The sequence below is a fragment of the Trichechus manatus genome, unplaced genomic scaffold (genome assembly GCF_000243295.1).
Source record: "Trichechus manatus latirostris isolate Lorelei unplaced genomic scaffold, TriManLat1.0 scaffold00056, whole genome shotgun sequence".
Taxonomy (NCBI): domain Eukaryota; kingdom Metazoa; phylum Chordata; class Mammalia; order Sirenia; family Trichechidae; genus Trichechus; species Trichechus manatus.
The window spans coordinates 14106382-14119146 of NW_004443992.1; the positions used below are offsets into that span (position 1 = coordinate 14106382).

At 38.3% G+C, this 12765-nt stretch overlaps 1 protein-coding gene across 1 annotated transcript in view; it reads right to left on the reverse strand.

Moving 5' to 3' along the window:
* Positions 1-1369: 1369 nt before the first annotated feature.
* The window catches only part of DYTN (dystrotelin), a 64941-nt gene continuing 53545 nt past the window's right edge, over positions 1370-12765 (reverse strand). Inside the window, 3 exon segments of the mRNA XM_004378271.1 lie at positions 1370-1473; positions 7702-8191; positions 10455-10614. Coding sequence (XP_004378328.1) covers positions 1370-1473; positions 7702-8191; positions 10455-10614 — 754 coding nt within the window.

Consider the following 12765-nt stretch of genomic DNA (forward strand, 5'->3'; position numbering starts at 1 on the left):
GAGGCAGCTGCAAGCCAAGGAACTCCAAGGATTGCCAGGAGTCACCAGAAGCTAGAAGAGAGGCATGGAACAATTTCTCTGAGAAGTTTCAGAAGGAATCATCATGGCCTATACCCTGATTTGTACTTCTAGTCTCCAAAACTATGATACCATTAATTTCTGTTCTTTTAAAGCCACCATTTGTGGTATTTTGTCACAGCAGCCCTAGGAAACTAGTACACTCTGCTTTATTTTAAGTCATCTCAAAGTAGGTGGGGAAGTAATCAGGCAACTAATCCACCCATCAATACAACTACAAGAAAACTGAAGAGACTTGCATCATGGAATTGAGATTAAGGAAAGCCCGAGGCCGTATCTCTTCATAAAGGGGACCTGGCCAATTAAATGGCCCTGGGTCTTTTGTCATGAATTGAAATCGACTTGAGGGCATTGGGTTTGGGGGTATATATATATATATATATATTTTTTTTAGGAAGGTAGTTGCCATGGACTGAATTGTGTCCCCCCAAAATATCTGTCAACTTGGCTGGGTCATGACTCCCAGTATTGTCTAATTGTGTAATCTGATGTGATGAGGTTATATGTGATCTCCTTATGTGTTGTAAATTCTATCACTGTGATGAGGTTATACTGATGAGGTGTACAAGATTAGACGGTGTCCTAATCCAATCTCTTTTGAAATATAAAAGAGAGAGGTGAGCAGAGACACATGGGAACCTCATACCACCAAGAAAGCAGTGCCGGGAGCAGAGCGTGTCCTTTGGACCTGAGTTTCCTGCGCAGAGAAGCTCCCAGACCAAAGGAAGATTGATGACATGGACCTTCCTCCAGAGCCGAAGGAGAAAGTAGACACCCTGAATTTGGACTTGTAGCCTACTGGACTGTGAGAGAATAAACTTCTCTTTGCTAAATCCATCCACTTGTGGTATTTCTATTAGAGCAGCACTAGATGACTAAGACAGTAGTCTTGTGTGATGTGCCAAGCGTGTTCTCCAGCAGGAGCATTCAGATAGAAAATTAGGTCATCGATTCAGTAACTTAAATGATACTTGAAGATAGCTGCATGCATTCATGTAAATCACACACTTGAAAATTACTCCCAAGGTATTCAAAGTAAAAATGGCCCTCTGATAAAGACACAGCACTGCTGAATTTGACTCCTCCTCCCCTTCTTTTCTTTCCCCTCCACCAACCTCCACCCCCAAGGCTTTACTCTGAACTGGAGAACTAAAATATATGAATAGGGAGACTAAAAATAAAACTTCTTTTCTTCATACTTCACGTTGAGATAGAGGCTTGAATATTTTTGATACATATTTTGAAAATGTGTTTTGTCATCAAACCAGGGGTCTTTGGGCCTGGACTCCTTTCACTTCAAGTTAGGCAAAGTGATTTGATCAATCAGGGCAGAGAAGGCTCTGCTCACCTGCTCAGCTCCACGATACAGGTCCATGTTTACTGAAGACTACAGACCTGAAATCAACAAACATGAAAATCTTTCAGAAAAATGCACCCATAGGGTCTCAAGCTGATCTGTATAAAACTCTAGCGCAGAAGAGAAATAGAACCCATCTCTTCTCGGTTCCTAATGACAATGCCCTTTCCCTAAGCTAGATAGCAAATAAGATGACTGTTATTTACCACAAGCAATACTACTAATTCAACCAGCCTGTGAGTTCTTAAAGGGCATTTTCTCATAGCTCCTAGCACAGATCCGAGTTGCTTGAAGCCCACTCTAGAACAGTGGTTCTCAAACGCTAGTGTATATCAGAATCACCAAGAGAGCTAGTTAAAATAGATTGCTAGGTCCTTGATTCATTGGGCCTTTGTGGGGCCTGAAAATGTGCATTTCTAACAAGTTCCTAGATGATACTGATGCTGCCAGTACAGGGACCACACTTTAAGAACCACTGCTCAATAGCTACTTGATGAATGGTTTGAGTGGTCTCTTGTGATCTCTTGTAATAGGGATTGTACTGTAGAAAGATCTGCAGTTTGGCAGTTAGCAACCAAAAGTCTGATATGCATAACCTTTAACCTAAGAGTTCTTTTCTAGGAATTGATCCTAGAAAACATATTTACATATTAGTACAAAGAAATATGTTACAAGGATACTTACCAAAGCATTTTTGTGATAATAAAAAAATTGGATGTAATTTAATTATACAACAATAAATACATTATGGTACATTTATACTCTGGGATATTATGCAGCATTTGAAACATGACATTGCTCAGTGTCTAAAATATATTGCCAAGTGAAAAAAGCAAAATCACAGTATAATCTAACTTATGTTGAAATAGTAAAGACATACATATATGCATAGAAAACATTTTGAAAGAAAACTCACTGAACTGTTAACAGTGGTTACAGCTGAGAAACAGGTAAGAGGGGTTGAGGGCGTGATGATGAAATCCTTTTTAAAAATCTGTGTACTTCTGCATTTTAACTTTATAGTGGATATGCAGTATTATATTATTTGAGTATTTAAAAATAGAAATAGCTCACAGGAAATGAAAAAATTGAAAGGCTTATTTTGTTAGTTATGTATTTTTTCATTACATGATATATACTGTGTCTCCATCTGTACTGTTTTCTGTTGAACATAAGAGGACAGGATCCTGTCTTTTTATTCCATCTATCCTTTAACATTACTCCAGGACTACAAAGACCTTGGATAAATAATATTTTACTGCCTGACTAAAACACCTTGTCCAGAGGCAAACTTATTTTAGGATATTCTGTTTCTCAGCCCACAGTGATAAAAACCTAAAATACAGCAATAGAGAAATTGGGAAGCAATAATCCATTTTACTTGTGGGAGTTTTTCTTGTTTCTGTTTGTTTTTCTTTGTAAGCTTCAGTCTCTTGAAATGTTAGAAATAGCCAAAGATATACAACTAGCACCTAGCAAGTTGCTTGGCATACAGTTGGAATTCAATAAATATATAGAATGAATTAATATAGCACATAAACCCATTGCTGTTCCGTTGATTCCGACTCATAGTGACCCTATAGAACAGAGTAGAACTGCCCCATAGCACATGGGGGAGGCCTAATGCTGCTCCTTGGAAACCCTATGGGGCAGTTTTATTCTGTCCTATAGGGTCGCTATGAGTTGGAATCAACTTGCTGGCACCTAGTTTGGTTTTTTGGTTTGAATGAGATGTTGTTGTTGTTAGGTTCCGTCAAGTTGGTTCCGACTCATAGCAATGCTATGCACCACAGAATGAAACACTGCCCGGTCCTGCGCCATGTTCACAATCGTTGTTATGCTTGAGCCCATTATTGCAGCCACCGTGTCAATCCATCTCGTTGAGGGTCTTCCTCTTTTTCTCTGACCCTGTACTTTACCAAGCATGAAGTCCTTCTCCAGGGACTGATCCCTCCTGACAACACAGCCAAAGTGTGTAAGACATAGTCTCGCCTTCCTTCCTTCTAAGGAGCATGAGATATTAGGTAAAAATACCTGTGACATGGACAATCCAAAGGAAATCAAAATGGGAAAATAATTCACTTGAATGTAATTAAAAATGTGTGTGTTCTCTGAACGACTCAAGGATGGGAGAGGAGGCTACTAGAATGCTAGATGTTGAGGTTAAAATAATAGTTAAAAGTGATGGATCCACATGGGGAAGAAAGGAACAAGAACAGCCCCCTCATCCCGTCTTAGCCATGTCCTCTCTAACCCCATCACCCTACTCCCCCACCCCCCAATTCCCTTCTCATTGTTGAAACATTGACAAATGGGTGGCAAAGAGAGATGGGAAAGAATCAGGAAAAAGAATTTAGGAGATGTATTCAAGGGAAATTTGACTCACAAATGGAGAGAAAATAATTTAATGAAAAAGTAAAACCAGAGGATTATGTCTTTCATTTTCACCACAGAAGCAAGTAGCATTAGATACTCTTTCAGATGTAAACCTTTGTCGGAAGTTTCGATCTAATAGTTTGCTACCGATTTTCAAGCCAACATTTGGAATTTCAAGAGGTTTGGGGAACCCCTTCCACATGACTTTCTCTTTTCCATTAAGCTTTCAGGGTCTCTTGAAATCCTATTATCCTAGATCTTGATACTGAATCACTCTAATCAGTTCATGTCAACAACTGTCCAAAGCTGACCATCAAATTTGCTGGTTTAGTCGTATTAAGCCTTTAAATAACGTAAAGTTCATTTTAATTTCCAACATGAATTGGTTCCTTAGTAAATCTGAAATTCAAAGGGGTAGTCGACTGGACAATAATCACAACACTGGGTGAATACATTGGCACTCTGTCTGAGTAGATCTTAGCACGTTACAAGTGGGAAATCTTTCTAATTCTCTCAACATCCTTCACATTAAAAAACAACAACAACCAAAAACAACTTGTAACAGTAAAATAAGGGGCTCTAGCGGTGCATTGGTTAAGCACTCGGCTGCTAACTGAAGGTCAACAGTTTGAACCCATTAGCCGCTCATGGAAGAAAAGATCTGGCGACTTGCTCCTGTAAAAGATTTACAGCCTAGGAAACTCTACGGGGGCAGTTATACTCTGTCCTATAGGGTTGCTATGAGTTGGGATTGATTCATAGGCACACATGACAATAACAACAGTAAAATGATCAGAGACTTCCTGCTGTTATCTGATGAATCCATGACAGAGATAAAACGAAGGTAACAATATCTTCACTTAGTTTGTTTCCCTTTCTGATTCTTTATCCGCATGTTTATCACAGTGTAGGCTCTGATTTAGTGCAATTTTGGTAAACATAAATGGATTATGGAATGTACTTTCATAATCCATATTGACAATGGCCATGTAGAGTTTGTAAACAGTATCATTATCAATACCACACTGAGTAAGGATACAAGCTTAATTAGAAATATCTGGCTGAGTCAGAAGTGATAGTGTTTAAAAACGTAAACAGTAGCCATGAAAATTAACATAGATTCTTAAGCTTAAAGGCCCCAAAAAAATGACTTATATAAAAGAAATAAGACTATGAATTAAAATCTCATTTATTAGCACTTGTTGAATCATCAAGGATTAGAGAATACTATAGTAACACAAATAGAAAATGTGCACCTTGATTCTAAAATCATCAGCACGTTTGTATGATGATAATGCATACTTCATGCAGAAGCATCACAATGGTTCTATTGAGACTATAAGAGATTAATTTTTTCAGGCTTATATATTGCTTATATTTTCTACAAGACTGGATAACATTAATTTCATCTTTATACATTACTACACTATCTGAATTTAGAAATAAACATTACTCTTTCATGATTTTCCTTTTAATATTAGAACAATGTGTATGTAAATATATATATAAAAAAAAAAAACAAAACCACTCCCGTCGAGTCAATTCTGATTCATAGTGACCCTATAAGACAGAGTAAAACTGACCCATATGGTTTCTAAGGCTGTAAATCTTAAACGACACAGACTGCCACACCTTTCTCCCATGGAGCGGCTGGTGGGTTCAAACTGCTTTAACCACTGGGCCACCAGGGCTCCTGTGTATGTATATAACTATAATTATAATAGACTTTTACGTATAGCACTTGATAAAGTCACTTAAAATATGTATGAATCTTTTTACTTAAAGTATCAAACTGCACAATTGTTGGGATACTGTCTTCCAAAGATGTATAGTCAACCTACTCTAGTAGGAATCTAAAATGTGCAACATAGCCTACTAACAATTTGAGGCTGAACAATATTTTAGAAACCAGCACCTTTCAAAAGCTCATTTGGAGAGACAAAAACAAAAATTCAAAACAAGATGCTGATGCCAAAGAGTACAAATCTTTCCTATAAATCTCAATTGTTATGTGAATTTTTCATAAAAAGGTCAAGTGGCTATTGACTTTGCTTTTAATACTCATCATGACCCCAAAGACATTTGAATGGAAATAGAGTGGGTGGAATCTTGTGTCAGCCTAAGAATGAGGCATAAGGAGTTCCATCCTGTCTTTGTCTCAGGAGGTCTAAGGGTGCTTCTTGCATCTTTACGACCTTGTTTCCTCTAACCCAAAAATTACAGCTCCAACTCCATTCATAGTAGCATTCTTTAGGGTCACCAAATAATTACTTCATTGACTTGGCTCTATTATGGTCTGTATAAAACTGACATTATTATGTGCCCGTTTTACAGTTCACCAACTCAGAAATACTTTGAGAAGTCATCCTCTAACACAGAAACACAGGAGAATGTTATCCTTTGTTTTATCACAAGTTAACAGATGATCAGTGCAACAGGAAAGATCTTAGGCTTTCTTGAAAAATGGATATAGGTACAATATAAGGTAATAAAACGCTCTAGCTAGAAATAAGACAATGGCACTCCAAATCCGAAAAAATAGCTTTAGTAAAGTAAGGATTAAAAAACCAAACCAAAACAAAACAGACTTTAGAACTTAGCAATGAGTCACAGTTTATGAAAAAGTAATGATAATGATGGTACTAACTACATGTTGTGTGTGTTGTGTGCTATTGAGTCGATTCTGATTCATTGTGACCCTATAGGACAGAGTAACTGTCTCAAAGGGTTTCCTAGGCTGTGAGAAGAATTGATGCCTTTGAATTGTGATGGTGGTGAAGAATATTGAATATACCATGGACTGCTAAAAGAACGAACAAATCTGTCTTGGAAGAAGTACAACCAGAATGCTCCTTAGAAGCAAGAGTGGCGAGACTACGTCTCACATACTTTGGACCTATTATCAGGAGGAATCAGTCCCTGGAGAAGGAAATCATGCTTGGGTAAAGCAGAGGGTCAGTGAAAAAGAGAAAGACCTTCAACGAGATGGATTGACACAGTAGCTACAACAATGGGTTCAAGCATAACAATGATTGTGAGGATGGTGCAGGACTGGGCAGTGCTTCATTCTGTTGTACACAGGGTTGCTGTGAGTCGGAACTGACTCGACGGCACCTAACAACAACAATAAAAATCTTTACAGGAGCAGATCACCAGGTCTTTTCTCCTTCAGAGCACATGGTGGATACAAACCACTGCGCTTTGGATGGTTAGCAGCCAAGTGCTTAACCATTGCGCCACCAGAGAAACCTTAATTAATCAATTCTCTTCTAGAAAGAGAGTACCACTGTTACTTCCCTTTTTAAATGGTGATATCAGGCTGCCTAGTTATATATGAGTTAGGGCTACCAGTAATAATAATTGCAGTAACAAAATAATAAACATTTATTGGATGCTTATTACGTTCCTGGATGGCACAAAAGGTTAAGCTCCTGACTGCTAGCTGAAAGGCTGGCAGTTTGAACAGACCCAGGGGTGCCTTGGAAGACAGGCCTGGTGATCTGCTTCTGAAAGGTCACAGCCTTGAAAACTCTAGGGAGCAGTTCTACTCTGCACGCATTGGGTCACCATGAGTTGGAATCGACTCGTTTGCAACCAGCAATAGGTGCTGTACTAAAGTCTTACATGGTTTATCACTTTTAATGGTCATACTAACTGTCTTACATGGTTTATCATTTTTAATGCTCACAATAATTCGATGAATTAGGCAATTCCAGGATGTAGAGAGAAACAAGTTCAGAGATGCTACTGACATTTAAAATATTCAGAACTCTGTTACTCACTAGATGAATTGTAGCTGTTGGGCTGATCCGACATGTTGTAAAATCAAGTTTTAAAAGGCAGTCTTATTTCCTGGCCATCACTGCTTCTGCTGACTGTGAAAACCTTACCTGATGGCATTTCAAGAGTGAAGGCATCCATACATTTTGACAGCAGTTCTTGCAGTTCCTCTTCCTCCAGCTCATCTTTTCTCTCTTGGATGTTAGTGGTCTCTTTCCTTTCAGCAGGTGCCAGAGCAGGACTACTCATTTCAGTAGAGACAAATTTGGGGGTTTCCGGCAGCAATCCCTGAGCACTGGGCAGGCTTTCCTTCAGTATCTTTTGGGCTTGGCTTTGTGTCCTGCTGCTTTGCACTGACCTCGGCTGCAAAATGGCTTCCGGTGGCTCTGGATTTTGTAGAGCATGCTCTGTACTTGCTCAGTGACTTCTGCTAACCATGGTGGGGTTAGGAAGAGTTTCCCATTCTGAGCCCTCCTCATTGATGTTCTTGATCTGGGAAGAATCTCCTTTCCTCCAAAATGTTTTAGCCAAAGAATGGTTACTCTTTGATGCCCTATTTTGACAGGAAGAAGATAAAGGATGAAGAGGCTGCAACACTGCCTAGATAAAGAAAATGTCGTTTAGGAGGAAATTAATATTTATTGCACTTTTTTCATAAATGCATTAAATTTCAATATTCCAATGGAAAATTTTAATACAAGACTTTTCTTTCTACTTTCTAAACATATTATTATAAATCTTATTTTACGCTGTTAATTCAACATCAACCTAAAACTCTCTACAAGAATTGGCACAGCTCAGATTCTAAAATATCACAAGGAATATCACTAGGAATTTGGGGAAATTCTATATTCTAAAAAGTCCAGGTTCTAGAAATATCATAAGGAATTTTGGAAATATCAACATATGTTGAATTCATAGATGAAAACTGTTACAACAAAATATGTTCATAATGATCTATGTAGCTAGGTATGTTGTGAGGGGTTTCATGATATGTTAAAACCAAAAACCAAACCCGTTGCTGTCGAGTCAATTCTGACTCATAGCAACCCTATAGGACAGAGCAGAACTGCCTTATAGGGTTTCCAGGGAGCAGCTGGTGGATTTGAACTGCTGACCTTTGGGTTAGCAGCCGAGCTGTTAACTACTGCACCACCAAGGCTCCATCATGATATGTTATAAAATCTAAGGGGGTATGTTCCCTGTAAAGCTCGGTTGTCAAAGTGTGGTCCATAGACCCCCTGGGTGAGTCTCAAGACTGTTTCAGAGGTCTGTGACATCATGATTACTTTCATAAGAACACTGAGATGTTATTTGCCTTTTCATTGTTTTGACATTTGCGCTGATGTTGAAAATGCAAGAGTAAGTAAAACTGCGGGTGCCTTAGCACAAATCAAGGCAGCATCAGCAAACAGTGCTAATAGTCATGCTGTTCTTCACCACCATGCAATTGTAGTTAAAAAAAAAAAAAAAGTGCCAGTTCCACCCTTGATGGAGTAGTAAGTTATTAATTTTATTAATAATAGCACATATCTTTTTAATATTGTGGGTGATGAAATGGAAAGTATGCATAAAACACTTCTGATGCATAGTGAAATACAAAACTCGCCACGAGGAAAAGCGTTTGTGTGAAAGAATGACTGACAAACTATGGTTATTCAGACTTGGGTATTTGGCAGACCTATTTTCACAAAAATGAGCAAAGTGAGACTGTCACTGCAACAAAAACAATTAATGGTATTTGCTGCAAATTATAACAGTTGAGCTTTCATGCAAAAGTGAGAATTTTATCAAACTTGTATCTGCCACCCTAAGCTTGAAAGCTTTCAAATTCTTAAAGACGTTTCCGGTGAGATTAATGGTGATACTAATGAAGGTGATTTTTTAAATATGCTGTATAACAAAATGGGTCAGTATTAGGAAGTTCGGTGTAGGTCAGCGAACCAAGATTTTCTAAATGATCAATGCATGTTGCTACAAAATCATGCATGGGTAGAAGATGCATTCAAAGAACACAATAGAATACTGAGTTTTATTAAAACAGTGTGAAACAGATATGGTTTCAGTTTCCACATTGTAACTATCTTTTAAGGAACTACCATTTGTCATGTTCTAGTGTAGGACCAAAGAAGAATGTCACCAATTTTCTGAAAAGGCTACTAAAATAAAACTAAACCCATTGCTGTTGAGTCAATTTCGACTCACAGCGACCCTGTAGGACAGAGTAGAACTGCCCCATAGGGTTTCCATGGAGTAGCTAGTGGATTCTAACTGCCAACCTTTTGGTTACCAGCTGAGCTCTTAACCACTGTGCTACTAAAATATTCCTTCCTCTTTCAACTGCAAATTTGTGTGAGGCCAGATTTTGTTCATGCATTTCAACCAAAACAACATCTTGCAACAGATTAAATGCAGAAGCAAATATGAGACTCTGGTTGTCTTTTATCAAGCCAGACATTAAAAAGATTTATAAGAATGTAAAATAATGCACTCTTCTCATTACGTTTTTTTAAAAAAAAAAATAGGTAGTTTAAAAAATGTTATATATATATATATACACACATAATATATATGCACATATATATAATGGGTTTATTATTTTTATTTTAAAATTAATGAATGAAATATTAAATAATTTCTCACTTTTAATTTTGATTATGGTAAATAGTGATAAATAGACCCCACAGAAGCAAAAACTCCTTGGGGTCTTCAAGAATTTTTAAGAATGTAAAAGATCCTGAGACCCAAAATTCAGGAACCAATGCTGTGAAGAACCTCTTCAAGCTGCAGCGCCCCCTTGGCTGGAAGACTCAGGTCTGACTTCCAGGTAGTCCAGATGGCCAGTGTTTCACACATTTGATACCTGCAGGTCCTCTCTCATCTGCTGTAGTTTGGTCCACAGACTATCCTGGCTGGTTGTGAGCTGGTGAATCTTTGTTTCAAATCTGCGATTCTTTTCTTCTTGGGAGGCATATATTGCTTGCAACTTGTCTTTGCATCGGTTTAACTGTTTTTTAAAGAACCTGCAAAGAGAAGGAGTTTGAGTGGGTTGGAAGGGCAAGAGATCAGCACACTAACTAGCACCCTAGCAAGATGTACTCTATGTCTTCCCTTTGGGAGCAGATGCTAGGAGAAGCCTGCACCTTGATTATTATCTGACATTGATCAATATCATGTTAAACTGTTTGGCTGTTCACTATGCACCCCTGTCTTTTCTGTCCATTATTACATAATTCCACTAAGAATTGTACTGGCTGTAGAGGTGTTTTAGAAAGCTCATCTCTGCGTGCTATGGATTACTGTTGACAATGTACATTTGATGGCTACTTAAATTTGAATATTGGCTTTATTCATTTTCATTTTGTCTAGACACACTCATGTACATATATTATACATGTCACGGATAACCACTTAATATTTGTCAAAGACCACAGGGAAGGAACAGTGATTCAATTCAGGAATTGCGGATTTTGGGTTTTTCTTTGCAAGTCTAGTTGTCCATTGGTTTAAGAAAGAACCAAGCAGTCTGGATAATTCTTTATTTTATTTTATTTTTGGGGGATAATTCTTTAAAAAGGCAGATCATGTTACTCCTCTGCTCAAGGCCCTCAGTGGCTCCCCTCCTCACGCAGAGTTAGCTGAAGTTCTTACAGAGGTCAACAAGGCCCTAAATGATGACCCTAGAAGATGGCTATGACGACTCCTTGCATCTCTGATTTTATCTTCTGCTTCTTCCTCCTCATTCGCTACCCTTCAGTCACATAGAGCTCTTTGCTATTCTTTGAACAGCCCAGGAATGTTCTCCCCTCAGAGTCTTTGCACTTTTGGTTCCCTCTGCCTGGAACCCTCCTTCTTCATCCAGGTTCTTGCTCAGCAAACTCTCTCACCTCCTTCAAATCTTCACTTACATGCCAAATTTATAGTGAGGTATTTCCTGACTACCTTATTTGAAATCATAACCCCCAACCTCGCCCCTGGCACCTGCCATCCTCTTCCTTGCTTGACTTGTGTCCATGGCCTTTAAAATTCCTAATTGCTACAGATTTTGAAGAAAGATTTTGGCTTAGTCTCAATCCCTCAAACTTCTGGACAGTCACACTATCTATCATACTATATCTTACTTATTATTTTACTTATATACTACTTAGGCTTATTTACTTTTAGACCTCTTTAAAGTGTTAAAAAGCAAAGATGTCACCTTGAGGACTAAGGTACACCTGACCTAAACCATGGTATTTTCAACTGCCTCATCTTCATGCGAAAGCTAGACAATGAATAAGGAAGACTGAAGCATTGATGCCCCTGAATTATGGTGTTGGTGAAGAATATTAAACATACCATGGACTGCCAGAAAAATGAACAAACCTGTCTCAGAAGTATAGCCAGTGCTCCTTAGAAGTAAGGATGGCGAGACTTTGTCATACGTACTTTGTACATGTTATTAGGAGGGACGAGTCCCTGGAGAAAGGACATCATGCTTGGTAAAGTAGAAGGTCAGCGAAAGAGAGGAAGACCCTCAATGAGATGGACTGACACAGTGGCTATAACAATGGGCTCAAGCATAATGATTGTGAGGATGGCGTGGGACTGGTCAGTGTTTTGTTCTGTTGTACATAGGGTTACTATGAGTCAGAACTGACTCAACGGCACCTAACAACACTTGCTTTTGGTCTCTTTATTCCCATAAGAATATAAGCTCCAAAAGGCAAGTATTTTTTTTTTTTTATTTTGTTTATTGCTGTATGCCCAGGCCCAGGCCTAGAACAATCCATGGCACATAGTATGTGTACAATCAAAATTGACTAATTAGAGTTTTATTCTTTGATCAGTGTTGTTGGTATATTTGTGGAATTTGTGCACATCAGTCCTCTAATGTGAAATGCAACATTTCTGAATATTCCTAACTGCTATAGAGTTTTAAAGAGGTCTTGGAATTTAGTTGGAGACCCATTCAAACAGGATTCCCCTGAAAGACAGCCCTCAAACATCCAGACAATTACACTCAGGAAATACAGAAATCTGACTCAAAATATCTTGATCATAATTGGAGTTTCAAGCAGATCTTTATGACAGGTTTTTCAGAAAGGAGTCATCCCAGGGGTTTTACATAGCAGATAACACAGAAACATTCTCAGAAGACCTCTCTAGACAGTATTCTCTATACCTAAAGTTTT